Below are 25,498 nucleotides of genomic sequence, written 5' to 3'. Positions count from 1 at the left end.
ACTTTTGCGTTACTTTTTAAATCTGGACAGGGCTTGCTTGTTTGTTTTTAAAATACGAAAATTCAGTTTTTGGCAAATATAAAAGCCATTTCACACCAAAAGTGAAATGAATACGCCTCAGGCTGAAGGGAAAGTAAATTTACGTCCGTGACCTGTAAATATACCTAAGATTTCTCTCAACATGGGAAAAGGAGAGATGTCAATCAATAAATTGAAAAAAAAAAGTAAATAGCGTTACTTATTTGAAAAAGTTAAAACGTATTGTGTTACTTTACTAGTTACTTTACTTTACTAAAGTAAGTGTGTTACTTTACTAGTTAAAAGTAATCTGATTACGTAACTCGGGTTACTTGTAATGCGTTACCCCAACACTGCTCATAAAACATTTTTTACATGAAAATGAAGAAGCACAATGTTTTGGTTTGTACTGTAATACATCAACAGTTATTAATTGTTTGGAGAGTTATTTTGGCCAAAGTCACTTATATTCTGATATATTGCTATACAGTTACAATGGGATCTAAGAAACCACCTGCTTATTATTCATAAATTATATTCATTTTGTGTGACACAGGCAATCAACTCCTATACAAAATGTCTGACGATATACTGAAACACTGCTCCCTATAGATTCAACTTTAAATCTGAGGTCAAAATCCAAAATGGCAACATTGAAGCATATGCAATACGTCTTTACTTTGTGTGTGTGTGTGTGTGTGTGTGTGTGTGTGTGTTTGTACAATGAATAATAATAATAATAATAATAATAATAATAATAATAATAATAATAATAATAATAATAATAAAAACTATTTACAGCACTGGCCTATCTACAGCACATCAATGAATCACTGTTTGGATTCGTAACACCCTCTTTCTGAAATGAATTATATTATCACTATTATATTTACAGTATAAGATCATGAAATGAAACACACTTGCTGTATATACAAATAAATTAAAACTTGAGACCTACTGATAATATTGTACAATTCAATGTGGTTTTTCCCAATCCCTGGGAGATGAGACACATTAAAAAATGCATGTAAAAAAAAAAAAAAAACATAATAATAATAATAATAAATCTCTGTAACTAAATCATGGCTGTGTTAACATTTGAGCGAGGCCAGCTATCATGATACACATTATTGAAAAGGCATTCTTATTTGTAAGGCATTCACTTAAAAAGCAAAATGATTCTGTAAGCCATTTATCTAGAAAAAAAAATCAAAAGAACAAGCTAAATGTAAAAAAAAACCTAATGGAATACACACGGACAGTATATATGAGGAGCTTACAAGAAATGACATTTATCTGAAGGCATGTTAGATTTATAACATTTTCCAGAAAAATATCAAGCTCTTTTGTGTCTATGGTTGTATATCAAGAGATTTATTCCACAAAACATTCTCAACGTTTGATATTTCATGGACTTTTAACTAAATTTGAGCTCCAAAAAAAAGCTTTGCTATAGAGACGTGATTCTTAATAGTTATATTCCTGCTTTGTAGAGGTACTGTACAAAAAGCTTGCCTTCAAATTGACATTTTATCACAGTGCTTTTGGAAAGGAATCTCACATCTTGACTGAAAAGTTCACATTTTAGTCCACATCTCTTCGCCTTTATGTGAAGGCTAGATAGGCAAGAGAAATGTGTAATTAAAAGTTGAAATGTTTCAACAACCACCAATTTAGAAGATTGCAGAGTAGAATTGCTCACATGAAGGCAAAGCTGTAATATAGAGGGATATATAAACATTGTTGGCTTGTTTGCATGCTTCAGATGCAATTTTATTCCCTCAGTTATAACAAATATAAAAATTACATGACCTACTGAAGAGATTAAAAACCTAAAAATTAAATTAATATAGACCCTAAATGCACTCTTCACAATGTGTGAAAAATTAGTTTGAACAGTTAAACGAACTTGGCATAAATAAGTTCTGACCCAACAAAAATCACAATTGTTTGATACTAAGTCACTTTTTTTTCCCCCACGAAGTCAATCTGAAAAACCCATCTGACTCAGACTAGCAAATTCAATAACGTTCAAAGGAAATGCACTGGGAAAACCCGAGAGCGGCATAGCTTTCCTCCCAATTTTCCATTATGCTCATTGCTCTGTAATATTCAGAACAAAACAAAACAATTGGAATTTCACATTTTGGCAAATTTTCCTCATTTCTCAACCAAAAATGTTTTCAGTAACTTGTACGGTTTAAATCTATCCTTATATTCCACACAGATCATAACAAACAAGACACCCATGCACATCTGAACTCCTTAGAAAACTATTAACAATGACAGTGTTTTGAAATTACAAAAAGAGCAAAAAGGAAAACTGTCAACCTTTAAAATTGTGATACCTCTGTACACATTATTACAATATGCCTCCAGCTTCTTTCCTGAAGTTTTCAGACACTCGTGCAGTTCGGGATCTCCCTTGTGCTTTCACAGGTGTTGATCACACCGCCTACTTGTTGAAAACACAGAAATGACACATTAGCTTTCAAAATTTAACTTCAACAAAACAAAACTGACTGTATGTATTTTCTTAACACATGACCCTGGAATAATATTCAGAGGAAAAAATATGCAATAATCTTGCTCTTAATCTAAATAACTTTATGAAACAATTTATCTTCTACTTTTAACATTGAATGAAATCTCATTGGATTAAATCAAGTCTTAACATGACTTCTAGTTGAATATATGGTTTTCCATTGAAATGCATAACATTATAGAAGTAAATCCATAGTGAATGCCATTTTGGGTTATTTCTAAATGCTTGATTATACGCCCAACTATACATTACTCAACTATAAATGAACAAACTATTATTATTTATTATTAATAAACTATTAATTATTATTATTATTATTTTTTGATAAGAGTCATTAAACATTTATCCTAGTGAAGGCAAGCAAGATTTATAAAATATATATATATATTTTTTTACATTTTATTTAAAAAAATACATAATTTTAAGCTTAAAACAAGAAAAAAAATTCTCTGAAGTTGTATCTTACACAAATCCTTTTATTATTATTATTAATTTTCTAAACATCTCACTCACATTTGGCACGGGCCTCCAGCTCTTTCTCCATCAGTTCTTTCTGGGTGGAGAACTCACTCAGGGTGATTTTTGGTGTGGCATCATTCTGGCCCACCGTACTGATCATCTCCTGCTCTTTCTCATGGTTCACCTCCGCGTAGATGTTAATCCAGGGGATTTTTCTGCAGAACAAGTTTTTGTTGGGAAAATCAATCTGCGTGTTTTTCAAATGTGTAGTGTAATTTATGTGCCACTGCTGGGCACCAAACTGCACATTTGTAATCATTTTGCGTGAGCAGAAATCAAAACATCGCAAATCCGATTACCAAAAAAGACAAATATGAAAAAAATCTGTTTGATCCTGTGCCTATTTCAGTGGCAAATTGACATAATATGCATGACAGCACAAGGTGAGGGCTGTGCGCTTGAAAACGTCTTGGTTACGTATGTAACCCTCGTTCCCTTTCAGTCGGTCACGTTCGACGTTACGAATGGGCTCTCGCCCAAGAGCCCAATCACCTTCGAGTGGTACAAAATGAGCCAATGGTACACAAAGTACCTTGGTCTGCGGGATTTGCATCGCGAGCTCTGCCTCGCAGAGTGGGTAAATAAGGAGCAACGCGAGCATCTCGGATTCAAGTCTTCGCTGAGGAGCCGAGCCAGTGACCCGGCCGTTCAGCGGAACAGCCATGTGGCAAGGGGACGTAACGTCTCCGTTCCCTCCTTCAGGAAACGAGGGTTACATACGTCACGTTCGACGTTACGAATGGGGTCCCTTACAAAACGCTTACAAAAATTATATCCATCATTAATGATTGTTTCAACATTTCAATACGAGTCTTTTCCATTTGAATTATTTTGAGACCAAATAAATTATTCAAAGAGCTACAAAGCAGTTTTCCAGTAGAGGAACCATGGCTGCATATTAAACAATTTATTGATAATTTCCGGCACTTTCAGGTAACAGATTTTTATTTTTATTTTTTTCTACCATATCCAAAGTAATAACTAGATTTTACAACTTGAGTACGAGTAAAAATAGCACTCTCGAAATATCCTATGTACAAAGGAAAGTTGCTCCTGATTCCTACCCATCAAATCTTACATTATATTTCATATTTATAGAAACAAGAACTATGGTGTGCATGAAAAGGAATTAAGTTCAATGGCTCGAGTCCTGGTAAAAAAAAGAATAAGTGATGTAAAAAAATTGCATGGATGTACCTCTTAAATTTGTAGATAAGAAATACAGCTAAACCCAAAAACACCACAGACAGAAGCATCAGCATAGCAGAACTACTGTGTCTTGGGATGGAGTCAACCAGTGGAGCTGTGACAAAGACAAACACAAGTGTTAATGAACACTGGCTCTTTTATATATATATATATATATATATATATGAAAAACTTATATTTTATATTTTCGTATACACTGCCGTGTTGTGTGGGTAATATTTTGCTTTGTTTGTTGAAAGAAATTAATACTTTTATTCAGCAAGGATGCAATAAATAAATAAAAAGTTACAGTTAAGACATATATAATGTTAAAAAATAGTTCCATTTCTAATTAATTTGTTTTGTTGTTGTTGTTTTTTACTTTCTATCCATCAAAAAATCCTTAAAAAAATTGTGCACCACAATTTCCACTAAAATAATATTTTGTTCAATAATAATATTGTTTCCACAAAATCTTTTGCAGAACAAAACATAACAGTCTAATTAAAAGGCATTTGGTGCAGATCTAAGACCTTTTATCATGAGCGAATTAAAGAACAACTTAACTCGAATCATTATAGCAAATCTTCTGTGACATAATTTCCACAAATACCCTCCAGCTTTCCCAGGGATTTCTGCCAATTGTTGGCATGTTGTTGAAAGACAACATGAATCCTCTGACCTTTCTGAAAGAATCCTGAACGCTTTCCAGAACTTTGGCCCACGAAAACAAAGAAACTGGCCAAGGAGGTGGCCAATGTTTCTCTGTGAAAGTGCATGGGTACTAGCACAGACCATGAGTGATATAACAGTTAGAGAGTTTGCTCTCTAGTAGTAGATGCTATTATCACTGCAAGGAATTAGTAACCATTACCAAGTAATGGCAGGGTTTTTTACAGGAGCCAAATTATGTAAATGTGGTACATGTTGGTAAACAAAATGGATCGTTCTGAATATAGGGTAAATTAAAGTGAATTCAGAGTGAATTTAGTAAAAGCACACAGGACATATTTTTAAGATATTTTGGTTTCCAATTCAAATTATTTATTCATTTATTCATCAGTATGTGTATTCCACTGGCATCAAACAAATGACTCTTTCAGCCACCAGTTTCTACCAGTTCAGCTCCAGAAACTGAGTCCACTTCATTTGGCTTCTGAATGAGTCATTTAGTTCTTATAACATAGTCAAAACACATTTTAATAATTTAATTAGTTAATACTTTGTGTTAAAATTATTATGTGAATAACAATGACGATCAGTACTGAAAGTTCAGTGAGAAAATCAACTCTGACTCAATGAGGGAGTCGTTAGATTGACTCAAACTGAAAAATATTGTTTATATATTTAAAAACATTAAAAAAAATGTATATGTGTGATGACAAAGCTTCATTTCCAGCATCATTACTCCACTCTTCAGTGTCACATGACTCTTCAGAACCATTCTAATATGCTGACATGATGCTCTTATTATCAATGTTGAAAAGTTGTGCTTCTAAAAAAAAAAAAAATATTTAAATTTCTGTTTATTTAAAATAGACATCATTTGTAACATTGTAAGTCTTTACTGTCAATTTTGATCAATTTAATGCACTATGACCGCATAAAAGTATTGATTTCTTTAATATAAGAAACAAGAAAAGTTTAGTGATTTATTTATTTTATAATTATTATTATTTATATTTTTTTGTGAATTGACTTATAAACTGGTTATTGATTCCCAATCAGACTTATAATGCACAAATGGCCAAATCAAAACAATAGACCAAAAAAACCGAGACCGTTTTTTTTTTCTCCTTTAAAAGAGAAGAGATCTTGCAAGCCATGATTGCTGGAAAGCAATTATCCAATTATCTTCCATAAGGCTTTCAGCATCATTGGCGGAGCATAAAAGCCCAATCTTTCAACAATATATAGTGCTGACAAGCTTCTGGTCTCAGGAAAGCAATCAACGTAATTACGCAGAAGAATCGAGGAAACAGTGTATGGCACCCAACAGAGGCTAGAGAGGGAGATCAACTGAAATACCACTATGTAATGTCATCAAATATAAACGGTTAAACAATAGAGATGTCAACTAAATCATTTTAGAATAACTACATACAGTATGTAGCACAACAGTTTTGTTACCTAAAGTTAATTGCGTGATGTAAACGATGACCCGGGATCCAGGTTTCAACTCAAACTCCACAGAGACCTGATTCAGTGCATTAACCAGGATTTCTGAGATCTAGAAAGAAAACCACATACATTGCCTGAAGAAAACATAAGTAGTGTTCAGAAACATGTAGTTTTTGCATATCGCTATGCATGTTGCTAAGATGTTCTAATGTGGCTAAAATTAAATGTAATGAAATAATAATATATATAATCAACAAAACAAGTCACAATTTCAGGTATCATATATGTCCATACTGTAGCAAAAACGTGCTGAATGTTTGGTAGCATATGACATGTGCATCCATAAAGAGTATTCTGCACTCCTGTTTGTATCAAATACAGATCCTACTTAGACATAACAGTGAAACGTATACACAATTTAATCTATAATGTCAGACTTTGACAACCCGCAGACAGACACCCCTAGCCCATCCCTCAAACCAGACAGGGTGAGAGCCATTGAATGCCCAAATCATTTTTATTTTATTTTTTACAATACATTTGGCCAAAGAATGAAACATATTGTTATTCTTAAGAATTTTGCCAGTTTACACTCAGATTATGCTTGTGATATACTAAAACATAGAGCTTAATTTTGTGTGGGGTTACAACAATTTGGGTTGTGAATCATAATAGTTAAGGGTTTAAATACCTAACCCTAAGTATGAGAAACAGTTACAGGTGTAATATCTCCACAAGTACTACTATTAAACATTTCATCCTCATAAAATGTAATAAATTCAAGTCCCTACTGTAAAAGACCCTTGTTTTGACACATCCTTGTCATGTAAGCCTAATTAGACACGGGTCTTTCTGCTATTATCACAGAGATAATAATGCCTTTAAGGTTAAAGAAAAAAAAGGTAATAGGTAGAAATGTCAAACAATTTTTGACACGTCGTCTCCTTTTGCACTGACAATTACTTTCATTGCAGCCCCGGGTAGAAGCTGTTCTTTTATTCTGATAAAGGTGCATCATTCTCAAGCGCATTTCAACCTTGACCATTGATGAGAAACCATTAAATTTGCATCAGATCTCACATCTAACCTGCTCCAGTTCCTCCTCGGTCTGTTTCCTGCCATCCGATTGGTTCCTAGGAGGAGGAAGCAGGAAGAGTTCGGCGCCAGTCGGAATGCCTGGAAACACGGCCACCAGCAGTTGCTCTTCTGGAATGTCAGCGACCTGGGTGGCGCAGGACAAAACGGTACTAATTACATAAGGCTCAATGATTTATATCTTACCGTCTCCTGCATTTACGAGGGTTACATTCATTTTAAATGAGGCTGATGGCTTCCAGTAAATCAGATTTGATATATACAGAATGAATCCTGGCCAAGTAATTATTAGACACAAGCGTGTGAGAGCAAGCGGTTATACACACACAGAATCCCTAAAAACCTTAATCAATATCTTAGTCAAAGAGCCACTACAAAGCCCAAAGGTCTAGACATTATGGGCTTGCCTCAAAGCCAATAAAGGGAAGCCCACCATATATTCTCCTAGAGATACTCACCAAAGGACATTTCCCTCATAAAGAGGAAATTATCCTACCTCAGGTAAATAATCTTTGTTTTATTTGGTACTACCATGCAGGGCTCGAATGGTTATAAGACAATAGCTCAAGAATAGACAGCCTAAGCATAATTTATATTGAGCAATGCAGCCAGAGCTGAAGCAGTCTTACGAATCAATACCCCGAGTCTAAGTTTGTACTCACCAATGCAATATTGGAGAAATAAAAGCCCTGGGGCTCATTGAAGGATTCAGCCTATGTGCAACTGCTACTGATATTCCTAATGATTAATGCACATCTCTGAACTCCAGCCTTTATTTCTATCTAAAACGCACCAGATTCAACGCACACTCCGTCTGCTAGCGAATTAAGGTCAAAAAAGACAATTAGACAGCAAAAGAGAGGTATAATATTGCAATTCTCTTAATTACACCCTGCTAATTGCTTAAGAGTCATTGTTGTAATTAAATTGCTTCATGTCAAAACATTCCCTTCCCAGACCGAAGAACTTGCAGAATAATTTTAAAGAGTAACTAAACCCTAAACCAACTTTTTTTAGTTAATGATCTATAAGAATGGGGCTTTATTAGTGCTGTTTATTGATTCGAGTAACTTTTTTTACATTTGAGTATAAAGTGTTTTAATTCTACAATATATTGTGTAAAAACGTCTGAGTGCTGCCCTCTTCAGGTTGAACGGTGGCTACTGCAGTTGATTTTTCCTATTGGATGTTGCGGTGGCAAGTGACGTAAGCAGTTTCCAGCTCACCACGCCCCTTGGTACGAGCTACCACGCCCTTGTCAGTATAAAACCATCTTGTTCCGTCAAAATCACTGTAGTGAGTCAGGAGTTGGAATTGCGAGTATTGAAAACGATCAGGATAGACTATTATAGCATCTATTTAGCATATCAATTATAGAGTTATTTATATCTTCAAGTTAGAATAGATTTATCTGTATTTAGTACAGTGGTCAGGATGGTACGGAGGTGTGTTGCTGGTTGTGACATCACTGCTGTTCTGCATAGTTTTCCAGCAGACTTTAAAATTAGGCGCCAGTGGTTGCATGCACTTGGCCTGGAAGACCGCGAGTTCCCGCCTAGAGCTGGAGTGTGCAGACTGCATTTTACACGGGGTTGCTTCTCCAACGCAATGGAGGTGGAAATGGGCTTCTCCACACAGCTCGCGCTGAAAGGCGACGCGATGCGGGAGTTAAGACTGCAGTTTGAGCCAGCGGCTCGAATTGATATGAACAGACACCTCGACATCCTCCACTTCAGGTGAAGGTGGGGGAGAAAAGTCCTCTACTTCAAATGATCGCTCTGTTGCAAAGCTACTTGCGTCTTTACAGTCACTCTCCATTTTAGCGTCTCTGACAGCAGCTGTCAATCAATCCGTCACTGTGGGTCTCCCCTCTATCTCCGCTGTGATCTGCCCACTTTTCAGCATTTTTCAAATATTGCCAGTGGGTGGAGTCAGGCTCTGACCAGGGGTTTAGTTACCCTTTAAAAGGCACAGATGCAGTCATCCATTATAGCAGAGGACAAAGTTGTTATTAAAGAGGTTGTTTAGATATCTGTTGTGTTTTCTGTCATTGTAGGTCATCTTTTCCAATTTAAGTGCTTGTCTGTGAATATTATTGACGCTCTGCCAGAATGCAAATAAAGCTTTACAGACAAATTCAAACGATCCAACTTTTTTTTTTTTTTATGACATTTCCCAGTATTTTTCATTCAGATGTATAGTGCTATAAAAATATCCATTATTTTCATCTTCACAGCGACTATTCATTGTGCAAACTTACAGATGAACAATTTACTGATAATTATTACCAAGCAAAACATTTTCACAGCATGGGCTGGGTTTTTGCTGGAGAATGTGTCTAAGTGCACTCTGGTCAGGCTGAGGGACCACATATTAGGTAAATATGTCTGGATGTGATGTGAATGTAAATTCTGATCCTCCAGTAACAGGAAGACACACTCACCTCTACATATAGACTGGAGTTTGAAGATGAAAGTATCTTCCTGTTACTGGAGGAACTGAATGTACATTCGCACCACATCCAGACATCATTTATTTAATGTGATATACACATATATACCAATGTTCAAAAGTTTGGGGTCGGTAAGATTTAAAAAATGTGTTCTCTTATGCACACCAAGGATGAAATTATTTTGTTCAGAAATACAGTAAAAGTGACCCTTTGTAAAGACCTGCACCCTTAGTTACTGTTGCTATGTGCGACAAGCCATCCCGCTCTCACATCACAATAATAATTGGCATTTTGTGGCTCTAATGTGTCGTGACTGATCACCATAGCACCTCAATTCAAGGAGCACATGAACTGTTCATATCTTTCTCTTAACTAATTATATCACAAAATAAACATGAATGAACATCAGAAGGTATCTTGTTTTAACTGCTGAAAGACGTCAATGAACACAATTTTTTTAAGTTCACGTCCATTGACGTTAATCTCCTCTCTGGTTTGTTTGTTGGACAAAATGGCAGATTTGGCATTATGTTGGGTCAGATCACCTGTCAATCAAACTTGTGGCGAAGGGTGAATTACAGTTATTCCAAATAAGTTTTCTATTGTAATATTTTAAAATGTAATTTTATTTCTATGATGACAAAGCAGGATTTTCAGTATCATTAGTCCTTTGTCATAAATAAAGTCTTCAGTGTCACATGATCCTTTAGAAATCAAACTAATATCCTGACTGATTTGCTGCTCAAGAAACATTTCTTATTACTATCAATGATGAAACCTGTTGTGCTGCTTAATACTTTTATGAAAGGATTATTTGGTGAATAGAAATTGTATTTAATTGAATTTTTCTTATATGAATAGAACAGTATTTATTTCAAATACAATGTTCTGTAACAAGTGTCAGTCTTCAATGTCACTCGATCAGTTTAAGTCAAGTCAATTTAATGCATCCTTGCAGAATAAAGTATTGATTTCTTTTAAAACAATATTACTGACACTAAACTATACATACATGCACAGATATCTGATCCCTTTTGTGAGCTCAAAAATAAATTATTTTACATACAATGAATTACAACAAATGAAGTTTTGAAGCAATTAAGTGCATTGCAATGCAATGCAAAAATCATAACAGTGGTCAATACAAGATATAAGCTACAAGTACTCATGATGATCTTTAGTGCAATGTCAGTCATACAGTACTTGGGTCATTTCCTGATCCCATTCCCTTCTCTATTTCCTATTCTTTCCCTTTTAAATCCATCAATAAAAGAGTCAAAAATACCTAAATTAATAAACAAAACTCATCATTGGTTCTCCTTTCAGTATCAGAGTGTTTATGATTCAAGTCCTGTGCTGACTCGGAGGCACTGGCTCTGCCTTTAACCCCTGCTACTGAAACCCTCTATTTTCATCTCCTCAGGCTGTTATACTGCTATCGCCCCGGTGCACCAGAACAGACAGCCGCCTCCGCTCACCTCTCCTGCCCAGTGCTTCAAACAGCCATCTTAAATGGACCTTGACTTTGATTAAGTATGAGCCTCACGCTCCCTCTCTTTTTAATACACTGAGCTGTTTATCAACAGCAGTATGGATAAAGTGTATCAGCTTCCTCTAGGGCACTACGGGATGTGGTTTAAATGCGAGAGGATAAATGAAGGGAAAGAGAAAAGTGATGATGAAACAAAGAGGGGAAAAAGTTGGAAGAGGGCAGTTTTACATCTGGCAAATTCTGGGTAAAGCCAGGGAATCTCAGGCTAGGAAGCCAGACTGCAGATAATGAGAGAGAAAGAGCATGTGTATGAGACAGAGGTGTGTGTGCACTTTACAAGCAGATGTGAGATCAGTAGCCGCTTTGTGCTCAGCTGGTGTGACTTTTTTTCTCAGGCAGATTCTAATGCTCTGTTCTGGAAAAAGGGAGTTTAGATTGAATTGTGATATTTAGGGATTACTGTATTTTTGTGCTTTATGTCTGAAATTGAGATAGAATATGGCTGGCTGGATGAGCACAGATTTCATAATGTAACAGGAAGCTGAAAAGTCACTTTAAACCAGACTAAGCTGGTTTTCTGGTCTTAGCTGGGCTCTTCTCTTCTCGTCTGTCGGAGGGGTTTTGAGCACTGTGGGCACTTTGAGACCAGCTGCACACACCCCTAAACCAGCTAGACCGTTTTAAAATATTTAAAGTCCAGCAGATCAGCTTACGCTGTTTAAAGCATGTTTCAATTTTAGACAACTCATGTATATATATATATATACATATATACTTATATACTTATATATATATATATATACATATATACTTATATACTTATATATATATATATAAGGTTATACTTTACAATACGGTTCATTAGTTAACATTAACATGAACTAAGCATAATCATTATTTCTACTGCATTTATTCATTACTTTAAATTAACATGAACTAACAATGAACAACTATATATATTTATAAAGATTAATAAATACAGTAATACGTTTATTGTTCATTGTTTGTTCAGGTTAATTAATACATTAACTAACATTAATTAATGGACATTTTTGTAAAGTTTTACCATAAAAGGTATACAGTACAATTTAAAAGTTTGGGATAAATGTTTATTTGTTTATTTATTATTTATTTTTGAAGAAATGTCTACTTTTATTTAGAGAGGATGCATTAAATTGACCAAAAATGACAGTTAAGACTTTTCTAATATAATAAAAGATTTTCTCATTTTTCAAATAAATTCAGTTTTTTTTCTGTTCATTAAAGAAATATTAAGAAGCATGTGTGTTTTCAACAATAAGGTTTTTTAATGTTTTATTTTATATATATATATTTTTTTTTAAGAAAGAAACGTATACTTTTATTCAGCAATTAAAATTATCCACAAGATTAAGATGTTAAGCAGCACAACTTTTTTTTCTGTTCTTTTTTTTTCTTCACAAAATCAGCATATTAGACTGATTTCTGAAGGATCGTGTGACACTGAAGACCATCACATTAATCTATGTTAAACCATTTTTTATATAAATTATTTCATCATATTTCACAAATGTATTTATTTACTTAATTAATGTAAACAAATGCAGCATAGTGGAGCATAAGAAACCTTTCAAAAGATTAAAATCTTATTAACCTAAAACTTTAGCATAATAGTTCAAACGATTATTGTGCAATTATTTGGGCATAAACTGATTCAATTCTATCTTAATTAAATACTAATTAGAATAAAACCTTTTTGGCAACTTCAACTATCAAGAACCGTTTTATTTCATCTCTGAACATTCCAAACCTGTCCTGCTCTATTATATCACATATGCGTAGCCTATTGAAACAACTGGGATACAGTTCTACTTTGAAGGACATTTGATGTTGAGCTGCGATGATACCAGGGCTGGACTGACAGCTCAGGTACATGTGCATAAAGATAATGTAATGTCAATGTATCAACCAGCGGTAACTTCAATCTCTCTGTCAGCTCTGAACACAACTGAGAACCACTGGCGCAGTTGTCCATCACACACATGTATTCTTTATCGCCCTACACCAACCCTACACCCTCAATGTAGGTCCCCATGGTGACACAAGTCCCCATGAGTTGGTGTGTATTGAGTTTTAAGTCCCCACCTGCACACACACACTACAGCAGGCCTACATGATCACCCAGACACCTCCCAGGAAGAGAATGAATTACTCCCACTGAGTGCAGTTTAATGGTTAGCGATTCACTAGGAATTATGCAAATTGATTAATGCTGCCCACAAAATCACACATGTAGAACACATTACTGTGACCTTGTAAGTCAGTTCTGAGAGCTAGGTGAGTACTAGATACACTTTACTACTTCATCACTCCACCACCGTGATCCAGACATCTGAATTGGCTCTTCAAAATGTTCTCATCTACATGTCACTTCTGGAAATATGCCCTGTTATAACTGTTGCCAAGATCATCTCATCAGATCAAGTTTAATTCACAGCCTGCCTTCTGCGGGCAGTAATATTGTGATGTTAATTGTACGAGGAAAATAGGCGCGGAGTTGTGATATCTAGAATAAGCCTAAATAGCCTAATTTACATATAAAGGACATGTGTTTGTGCTGAAATGAAAGACAATGACATAATTTGAACACAAAGCAGTGCTATTCCATTGCATGTATCACCTGGTTAAATGGATTGTGGGTGGTTAGTAAATAAGATGCAGGTTTCTGGGATGCAATGTGACAAAAGTTTTCTAACTGGTAAGGGAATTCTTCCCTTTGTGTTAAGGAGCTTGATCCCTCCTGAGAGACAAAAGAAAAATTACACAAATGTCATTTTCTTAATTAGTAATCTGTGTCCTATATATATATATATATATATATAATTCCAAAAATTTGCCATATTCAGATCTTTTTTTTTTTTTTTTACTTAGTACTTTTATACTTTTACTTGTTAACCATTCATCAAAAAAATATGGTCAAAATAAATTTGCAATTGAAGTAAAATAAAAAAAATTTTTTGTAAAAAAATTGTATATATATATATATACACAGTACAGACCAAAAGTTTGGAAACATTACTATTTTTAATGTTTTTGAAAGAAGTTTCTTCTGCTCATCAAGCCTGCATTTATTTGATCAAAAATACAAAAAAAAAATGTAATATTGTGATAAATTGTTACAATATAAAATATGTTTTTTTAAATGTATTATACTTTTATCATTTATTTCTGTGATGCAAAGCTTAATTTTTAGGATCATTATCACATGATCCTTCAGAAATCATTCTAATATGATGATTCATTATCAAAGTTGGAAACAGTTCTGCTGCTTAATATTTTTTCAGAACATGTGATACTTTTTTAGGATACTTTGATGAATAAAAAGCAAAAAAAAAAAAAAGCTATGTTTTTAAAATATAAATATTTTGTAATAACAATATACACTACTGGTCAGTAATTCGGGGTCAGTAATTTTTTTGTCTTTCTTTTTTTAAATAAAATCAATACTTTTATTCAGCAAGGATGTGTTAAATTGATAAAAAGTGATGGTCAAGAAAATATATTATAAGAATATATATTATTAGAATTTTTTTTTTATTTTGAATAAATGCAGTTCTTTTTAACCTTGTATTCATCAAATATATTAGACAGCAGAACTGTTTCCAACACTCATAATAAATCAGAATATTAGAATGATTTCTAAATGATCATGTGATAGACTGGATGTTACATGTGACACTGAAGGCTGGAGTAATGATGCTGAAAATTCAGCTTTGCATCACAGGAATACATTATTTTTTAAAGTATATTCAAATAGAAAACTATTATTTTAAATTGTAATAATATTTCACAATATTACTGTTTTTTCAGCATTTTTGATCAAATAAATGCAGGCTTGATGAGCAGAAGAAACTTCTTTCAAAAACATTAAAAATAGTAATGTTTCCAAACTTTTGGTCTGTACTGTATGTATATATATATATATATATATATATATATATATATATATATATATATATATAATAGCTTTCTATGATATAACGGAAGCTTTAATCTAAATATTTAAAAACTAATCTAAATATTAAAATAATACATTTAATATATAAAATTTAAGCAAAGATTATTTTCCAGTGAAAATATTAAAAGAATGACACCCTTTTTTTTTGTTTTTGTTTTTTTGTTATAAGAAAATATGGAAAATCAATTTGCCAGTGGGTAAGAAAATAAAAATGATTTTTTAAATTGTGTTGTTACTAGACAGACTCCTTTCTTTGATGTAAAGAAAGTTATAATCTAAATAATATATACAATATTTGATTTAAGTAGTCATTTCAAATGTGTATGATACAATAAATAATTATATATATTATAAAAAAAATATATATATATATATATATATATATATATATATATATATAATACAATTTATTTAAATTATCTCGAATATATCTTTTACGTCCATGTATTTTTTGTATTTTTCAATTATCAGCAGCTGCATTTTTTTAAATCTTTTTTTAAGAATGTTTACCTATTGTCCTTGGATTTATTTAGTAATTAATCTCTTTTTCGGTGAACGAAAATATAAAAGCAAAGTGTAAGAGACAAGTACAAAAGATAGGATGAAGAAAACCGGAGATATTTGACCAGGATCTCTAAAGGCTACAGAGACGAGCCAGGAAAAGACAGCGAGTGACAAGATGGATAGAATAAATTCCCACTCACTTGGAGAACAGCCTTCTTAATTACCCGACCCACATCCTGTCTCCACTCCGGGATGTCAGGGTTGGCCTCGTCCAGATTCGGAGAGAAAGATAAAAGAAGCGATTTGAAGAATTCTGTCACAGAGGAAGAGAGAAGCAGAGACAGACCCTTAATTCTTTCTCTCATAAGTTGCCCAAAACCTTCTATCTGCTGTGATTTGTTCCAGATGATTTAGTCTAGCTGTAGCAGAGTTATCATTACTGACAGGTATGGAAAGGTTAGCGCTGATCACAAAAATGATTACAGTCTATTTGGCAGTTGCCAGAAGGGAGTTTTGATGACTAGCTTGCAGTGTCAAGAGACAATTTCCTGTAATTCTGAATGCTCTGAAAGCTGCAATAATACATTTCATCAAGGTTAGGGTTATTCATACATATACAGTAGATTACTGTTACCGTAGAGGAAAAAGTAACTTGCAACATAAGCCTTTATATGCAGCGTATGTCACTAATTAATTAATTTCCTCCATATTGACAATGTTAAAAATGTTCATGCATGCATCACAGGAGAATGTGTTTTTTCTTTTTTCTTTTTTTGTTGTCAGAAAATCATCCATATTTCTGTCACATCACAAATCGAGTATTGTGTGAAATTCTGAATTCTGTTGTCACAAGGATGGTAACGAAAGTGACATTTGAAATCCTAAGCTTATTTTTAGAGATACACAAAATGTTCAAAATAAAAACTGGGTAAGAAATTACACATTTTAAAAAGAAACACACATCTATCGATGTATCTGGCTACACACACACAAACATACATCTGTATCTATAAACATATAGATCGATCTGTCTGTCTATCTATCTGTCTACCTATCTGACCACACACACACACACACGCACACACACACACACACTATTTAAAATGGCTCAAATACTTGGTAAATGTAAATGAGTATTTATCAAGCGTGCAAGTTATTTCCTTGGTTTATTTTGTTTGTCTTTAATTTTTAGTTTTCAAGACATTTTTAATGTGACCTTGTCATAAATAAATATAAATATATATAAATCTAAAGTGCAGAACCTGTCATCAATACTACAGTCATATCTGTCTGAACATTATCACTCACCTTGTATGGTGATGCTTCTGGTGTCCTGTAGTATAGAGTCTCCTGACGAGATCTGAACAGTGACGGTGATCATGCCCTCAGTGCTGAATGTGTGAGAAACACTGCGGTCCAAAGTAATTATGGGCTAGCACCACAAATGAAGTGGATACAAAACAAAAACAATCAAAACGAAATCCAGTGACGGACAGAAAATCACAATTTTGTTGTTTGTAATGAATAGCACCAACAGCTTTATTGATGTTTCAGGGCAAACAAGCATAAACTACAGAACACAACTTCTGTAAATACCACAAAAACGACAAGAACAAGAACTACATTATTAACGGTTCATTGCTCCTGTTCTATTTATCTTCTACCGTAACATGTCTCTGAGTCCTTTGCCCAACAAAGCGAGGGAGAAAATCTGTAATTAAGAGCTGGTCGTACCTCCGTGTTGTTCCCCAGCCACCAGAAATAGGTGAGCGTTCTGAAATGAGATGGCCAGACTACTGCCGTTAAGTTCACCTCCTTATTCTTAATGACCACAAATGGAGCCAGCAGCTGAATATGCTCTACAGGGCCTGAAACACACACACACACATTCACACACACACACACACACAGACACACATAGACAATACAAGAACGTCAAACAGGGCAAGGGGTGTGCAAAAAATAAATATTTAGCAAAATCAACTAGCCTGTGGGATGATGTGGGATAACTAGTTGACTATTTGGTCCTGTATAATTAAGCTGGTTTCGGCTTCACCTTACCCTGATTGGACGCAGTTCAAACACAGCTAGATGGAAAGCAAGGGAATGGAAACAAAAGGCAGGGATCTTGAGACCTGTTTTTTTAAAGTTTGAGTATTTTTTTTAACTTGGCACAGCATTTGAAAAATGCAACACTTGCAGTGGGACGCTCAAAAAAAAACAAAAAAAAAAACAGCACCAAGAGGTCAGTCAGCATGTGCATAGTTGAGTGGATACATTACTTTTTTAAACAACTATAATTTCCAAGAGAGTTTTAATGGGCTAATAGTATAACACCTAAAGAACAACACGCTAACTGAAGCGTTAGCAATAAAATAAACAACAACAAAAAAAGTATAGAAAGAATATAAACTATTTGGACACCTAGTCAACCATTGTGACCCATACTTGGCAAGACATGAACATTATCAACTGACCAAATGAATAAGATCATTCAAATTGGTCCTTACTATCATTTATGTCAACATATATTTATTCATCTTTCACATTGTTGTGCAATTCTTTGTTTATTTAAATAGTCCAACCAATGTATATTTTATTAAATAATTCTGCTTCAGTATTTAATACACATCAGGAAATAAAATTTGGACCTAATTGCTCTCATCTGATCACAAGTGCCCACCCCCTGTTTGTTTGTGAAAGTGGAGCTAAAAGCAGTAATTAAGCACTGCAGTCTAACAGACCTGTGGAGTTGACGGACAGATGCAGATTTTGGCAGAGCAACTATGAAAGTCACCTACCTAGAGTATTGTGCACAGTTTGTGTTTAAGAAATGTTTATTCAAAGTTTGCAAACCAGTGCCCAGCCACTTTATTGCCTGTGTGGCTAAGCATAAATAGTAATGTATATATATATATATATATATATATATATATATATATTTATTTATTTATTTATTTATTTCAGGAAATTCAAATAAATAATGCTGCTTTGACAAAAGCCACTTCTGGGATGGTTCAGAAACAACGCTATCTCACGACCAATTTGTACGTATTTTACGAGGTGGCTAATTCATACAAATACATACGACCTCACTCATGCGATTTTGTATGATTTGTCTAGAACCCAGTGACGGCTAGATTTAGTGGCGGGGTTAGGTGTAGGTCATTTGTTCAAATTAATACGAATTGTGCAACTCTTAAAATAGATACGATTTAGAACAAATCATATGTATTTGTACAAATGAAGTCGTACAAATTCATACGAATTAGCCACCTCTTAAATATGTACAAATTGCTGTGAGATCAGGCTGTCAGAAACGTGCTGGTATATAAACCTAACACAAGCAATGTCTCCAGTGGCAGCAATTAGTTAGTAATCAGTTAGGGATTAGTTACATTAATCATGAATCATTTTATTCTCCTGCATCCCACACACACGAGTGTCTACCCTCTCGCACCAGCACTCATGCATCTTCTCCTGTCTTGATGTTGCGTCAGGGATCGCAGGATCAGGTCTCTAATCTACTGGCAATTGACTCGACAGTGCGCGAGAGGATTTGTTTAAACAAGTGTACAGTACATTGCAAAAGTCAAGACGAGAAGAAATAAAAGTGTGAATAAGCATCTCCATCTCTTTTTTAGAAAGCACAGATCTAATCTTAGTGATGTTCCTGAGATGGAAAAAACAGGAACGAACCACAGATTTAACATGACTGCAAGAACACATAGATTTATTAAAAATGACACCCAAATTTTGCATAACATTACAGTCCAAGGATGATAGAGCCCCAATTGCCTGCCTAATCCTAGGAATAATGTTATCCGGTGCAAAAATCAGCACCTCAGTTTGGTCTGGATTTAGTTGCAGAAAGTTATCTGCCATCCAATTGTTAATGGAGGCTAAGCAATTGTGCAACAAGGACAGTTTGTCCAACCTATCAGGGCTAAAAGATAAATATAATTGAATATCATCAGCATAACAATGGTATGATATTTCTCCAAAACTACCAATAATCTTCCCAAGAGGAAGCATATACAGGCTGAACAGCAGAGGGCCAAGCACAGAGCCTTGGGGCACACGACAGGACAAAGGAGCAGAGTCTGACATATATTTTCCTACGGACTCAGAGAAACCAATCCAGAGCTGATCCAGTAATGCCCACAGTTGTTTTCATTCTATCAATCATAGTGCAGTGATCGCCGGTATCAAACGCTACACTAAGATCTAATAGAACCAGCACAGAGCGTTTACCCCCATCAGCAGCCATCAAAATATCATTTGAAACCCTAAGGAGGGCAGTCTCAGTTGAATGATTTTTACGAAAACCAGACTGAAACTTATCAAAGATATTATGAGAATCCAAAACATTATTTAGCTGATTCGCAACAACCTTTTCTAAAATTTTAGAAAGAAAGGGGAACTTAGAAATAGGCCTGTAGTTTTTAAATGAAGCTGCATCAAGATTGTTCTTTTTCAAGATGAACAGCATGCTTAAACTGCAGTGTTTTGAACTCGCAAACAACACGGAAGAGAGGACAATGCTGAATAAAGTTGTTTTTGCTATTTTTGGACCAAAATGTATTTTCGATGCTTCAAAAAATTCTAATTGACCCTCTGATGTCACATGGACTACTTTGATGATGTTTTTCTTACCTTTCTGGACATGGACAGTATACCGTACACACAGTTTCAATGGAGGGACAGAACGCTCTCGGACTAAATCTAAAATATCTTAAACTGTGTTCCAAAGATGAACGGAGGTCTCACGGGTTTGGAACGACATAAGGGTGAGTCATTAATTACATAATTTTCATTTTGGGTGAACTATCCCTTTAAGTAGGTAAAAACAAAAAAAAAAAACAATATACAAGTTCAGTTAACTGCATGTAATATAAATATAATGCATTTTCATTTAACTGCAATTGACAATTCAATGAAATGAATAAAAAACAAGGGATCCTATTATGCTTTTTCACTTTTACAACTTTAGTTAGTTTGTAATGTTGCTGTTTGATCACAAAAAAAAAGCTTGCAAAGCTCAAAGTCCAGTTCAAAAGGAGATATTTTATTTAACTGAAATCACTTTTCAAAAACTACAATGAACGACTCGTTAGGACTACAACGCATATTTTTCGAGATTTGTGATATCACAAAGATCGACGAATGGGACAAGACTAGAGAAGGCAACAAGTGTTATCACCATGTTGGAGACGTGCTAGTGTTCCCAAGGCAAACAAGTTAAGAGTGGTTAAAATCATCCGGGTTTAAATCGCACCCAAATTAATTAGATTTTGACGCATTATTTAAACTGAAGCTGGCAGGATGGTAAGGGTCGTGACATTTCTCGACCAGGTGCCGAGTTCACACTTTAGTATATTCTTTTAAATCGTATAATTTACATAATAAATACTTTTCTTATACTTATACTTTTATGTAATAAATTATTTTTCACATATCTACCAACATTTGCTGAAGTTTAAGCTTGAACTAACTGACTAATGGGTAACACTTAATTTTAAGGTGTCCTTGTTAAACATGTTAAATGTACTTACTATTATAAAAACAATTAATTAAGCATAACCCTAAGCCAAACCCAAATCCTAACCCTAAACATACAGTAAGTACATGTAGTTAATTAATATTACTCAGTGCTTATATGTATAATCACACCATAACAAGGACACCTTAAAATAAAGTGTAACCAACTAATGAATTAGGAAAAATAAACCTACTTCAAAATATATTTTCTAACACTCTGACATTATTACCTTTTACAGTGCCTCATAAAAATGATAACTTTTGGTACCTCAGCAAACTGGAGAATGTATTATAATGTAGACTAAAAATAAACACTGAAGTAGTAACTCATTTGTATGTGTGAAACCTACATGTCACATGCAGGTAGAGGGATGATGTGTCGAATCCGAGGTTGTTCTCCGCCTGCGCTGTTACTCTAAAGATCCCAGGACTGTTGTACACGTGCCTGATGCCCTCCTGCGTCCAGCTCAGGTTGGAGTAGGACACAGCCGTACCGTCTCCAAAATCCAGCTGAATGTTTGTCCTCATAGAGTCACCCTAAAAACAATGGAGAGTCAAGATTACAACAACTCTTTAGCACACTTTCCTAATCACAGAGTTTGGCAGCTATGACCAAAAACAGCTGCAGGTACAGTAGCATCACCATTCTGCTTACACAGACACCGTCCCATCTGTTTTCCAGAATGTATTTCAAATTCCTGTGTGAACCTGTCATATTACTTTTGATATGTAATATATATTTTATACTCTATTGTGTTGGTTTGGCTTATTCACCCGGGTCAATTGCAATCCACCGCAATCATAATTGCTGTTGATGTGATACAAAATTGCATGGGGAATATAAAAGTAAATATGAATCATATGGCCCTGAGTGAGTCTGCTGTGAAGTATTCTGCCCTTTTTTGTAGGCTTAAAACTTCATAATTATTTATTTATTTATTTCAGTTTAACCTTGAGTGGTTACTTTTACACAATGGTGTAAATTTCAGAACAGTTTGGCTAAGTGAGACTATCATTGAGCTCTATATGTGACTATTTACAGCCACACAGGTCATTTTGACATTCTAGAATCTTTCCATAATTTGGTGTCCTCTGCTCCGAGCTGTGCTGATGAAAAGGCTTCACTCGGTACAGATGGTATGGTGCAAGCCAGATACATATTACAAGCCTACTGGGGAATAGCTTTTCATTGAAGTTCAATGCACACATGGTCTCACATATTCTCTCGTGATTTCTTTCTCTCTCTCCCCCACACACACACACACACACACACACACACACACATTCCAGGTAAAGTGTTTCTCCCTAGGCATCTCACCACAGCAGAGTTGTCACATTACAGTATGATGAGATGAGAAAATGAGGGCTTATTCCTTTCATTAAGAGAGTGAGAGCTAAAAGAGAGTGAGAGAGAGAGAGAGAGAGAGAGAGAGAGAAAGAGAGAGAGTGATGGGCTAAGAATTCCATCTATTTATATTCATGAGGGTCAGAGCCGGGCGGTTTCTTAGGCAAATCAAATGGACCTTAATATTTAATGCCTTTAAGGTGCAACACAGGTTTTTTTTTTTTTTCTTTTTTTTCTTTGAGGTCAAGGTATTTAGGTTGGCAAACATAGTATTATTGTATTATTGTATTCTAATAATTTTAAGTTTTACTGTCTTATTTTGCTTCCTAAATGTACAATGTATTAATGCTTTTACTGGACAAACAGATACAAAAATGCTAATGAAAATCTTTATTCATTCATTCGTTCATTCATTCATGCACTGAAGTAGTTCCCTGGGGGGATATTGCTGGGGGGCATTTCCAAAATGGCAGCAGCTAAACTGCATTAACTGACTTTCCTCAAAAAGGACCTCATGAGCTCAGCACAAATTGTGACCTGACCGTCATTATACAAACTGTTCCACCTGTCAGTCAACTCTTCCTTCCTCCTCCCACAGTGTAGTTATGATTTTCTGCACAAAGTGGTGTGAAATATCTTAAAAGCAACCCGGTGCACATGCTTGCACAGAAACGCACAGAGGCGGACCACTTTTCACAGTCAGCAGTGCCTAAAAGGAAACAGACAGGACTAAACCAGCTTTGGATTTGTCATTATGCTGGGCATAAACACCCCCCTTCATGTGCTGCTAATGCAGTGTTACAAATTAATATCCCAATAGCATTAGGCTACAATGTGCTAATGGCAGAAAGAGAGAAAGGAGGAGGATTTGTGGATGCATAAGCACGGATTTGGGAATTTCGCGCACACAATCACACACACACAGACAGTATGCTTCTCTTGTGCCCATAGGCAGATGTAGAGCCTGAAGGACAGTGTTTTGTGATGATTCAAGGCATGGACTCAATTGCATCTAAACTTCCTGATCCTCTTCTTTCTTTTCTCTGTTTTTGATGTTTTTAACTTGCTGGTTTAGCAGTTTTATATTTATAACTAGTCCCAATGGTTGGTTTTGGGGCAGATGTTTCAGGCATTGCACCAGTGGCAGTTCAAGTGTCAGAAGATATTGTAAGGGAAACAGGTCAATTTAGCTCAAAGGGAATCATTTAAGATTTTAAAGGGAATTTGAACAGAATCACTGTTTCACGACTGATCACTGACACGCCCTGCGATTCACTGAACGAGCCGTTTAACATCAAATCTGCACTGGATATTAATATCCAAAGTATAGTGAAAACACGATCAATTAGCACAGTAACAAGATCGACAGTTTAAGACATTAACTTGTAAGCACAAAACACAAGATACTTCTCTTTTCAATATGAATAAGGCTTTATTAGATAAATCTAAGACATATAAACTAATCTTGCACATAAGCACACGCACTCACACATTCACACAAGTTGCAGGAAGATCGAAAGTTAGGGAAAGATGAGTTTAAGAGAATGGAAATGTGGAATCCCAAGTTTACAGCAATACGTGAAATTGCATAGACATGAACAACCATCAATCACTTAATTAACCCTCGCATTGAGTTCCTCAATGAGGTTAAAATTACATTAGATACACCAGTACAAATGTCTGAAGGTACATTGCCTGTGTTCCCTTTGTTGTCGTTGAAAGCGGGTTTCCCGATGTCGCTGATTGGCTGGAAGTTCAGTAGTCGCTGAAGTGACGTCTTGGGAAGCCCGTGGTTGGGCGTTGGCTAAAGAAGCGGAGTTGTGTGGGCTGGTTGAAGTTGAACGGTCAGTCGAGGTCAGACGTCGAAGACTCGACGTTACAAAACTTAACTCAGAACACGAAACTCTCAAACGGAAAAGAAAAGAAGTAAAGTTTGGCGAGACTAGGTGGTGTTTCTTCTCATCGTGGCTAAGTAGCAGCAGGCGTGCAGGCCAACGCACGCTGGAACCGCGCTCAAAGAACAGTGATGACTAAAAGCATGGCTAAAAGCTAAAGCTAAGAAGCAAAGCTAAAAAGCTGACATGACGGATAGCAAAAGCAAAGCTAAAACTAAAAGCTAAAGCAGACATGACTGATAGCAAAAGCTTAACAAAAGCTAAAAGCAAGATTTTATGGTTTCCTAAGTATTTAAACTGGCCTGTTGGCCACACCTCAAATGTTGTCTTGACCAATCAGATATTGTCTTGGCTCGGGGGTATCATAAATCATATGTTATCTTATCAAGCACATGGTCTGAATTTCCCCGCTCTTGCAGGGTCTAATTTTGGACATGATTCCTATATCAAGAATATGATACATTTGACAAATAGCTGATGGTCATGACTGTTTCAAGCTAACAGATTCAAATACATACATACTAGACATGAATATGTATCCTTAAGCTATCCAATAGTTATTAAAATACATACAAAATAAATGATTATAACATGATAGTCAAATGTGTGGGTTACATATAAATGAATATGGAGTGAAGCCAGAACCAGAGTTTCAAAGCACCCCCCCTCCCTCATAGGAATTTCAGTCTGGTTCTGCTAGGTGGGGGAAGTGTTTAAGGATATTGTGTTTAACTCTCATGGGTTTACATGTGATGTCCGACGTTGCCTCTCACTTGCCCCAAATTT

General features: G+C 35.1%; 1 protein-coding gene across 1 annotated transcript in view; it reads right to left on the bottom strand.

The window, feature by feature from the left end:
* Positions 1–901: 901 nt before the first annotated feature.
* Positions 902–25,498, bottom strand: part of LOC132142691 (VPS10 domain-containing receptor SorCS3-like) — a 218,024-nt gene continuing 193,427 nt past the window's right edge. The window contains exons 19-27 of the mRNA XM_059552752.1: positions 21,823–22,009; positions 17,666–17,799; positions 17,240–17,363; positions 16,132–16,244; positions 7,479–7,613; positions 6,401–6,500; positions 4,280–4,385; positions 3,077–3,237; positions 902–2,473 (exon numbers count right to left, since the gene is read on the bottom strand). Coding sequence (XP_059408735.1) covers positions 2,415–2,473; positions 3,077–3,237; positions 4,280–4,385; positions 6,401–6,500; positions 7,479–7,613; positions 16,132–16,244; positions 17,240–17,363; positions 17,666–17,799; positions 21,823–22,009 — 1,119 coding nt within the window. The 3' untranslated portion in view covers positions 902–2,414. The remainder of the gene's footprint in view (positions 2,474–3,076; positions 3,238–4,279; positions 4,386–6,400; positions 6,501–7,478; positions 7,614–16,131; positions 16,245–17,239; positions 17,364–17,665; positions 17,800–21,822; positions 22,010–25,498) is intronic.

This window comes from Carassius carassius, chromosome 6 (assembly GCF_963082965.1).
Source record: "Carassius carassius chromosome 6, fCarCar2.1, whole genome shotgun sequence".
In the NCBI taxonomy this organism is placed as follows: domain Eukaryota; kingdom Metazoa; phylum Chordata; class Actinopteri; order Cypriniformes; family Cyprinidae; genus Carassius; species Carassius carassius.
The sequence above is the reverse complement of the archived record's forward strand: the minus strand, read 5'-3'. Positions and strand labels throughout refer to the sequence as shown.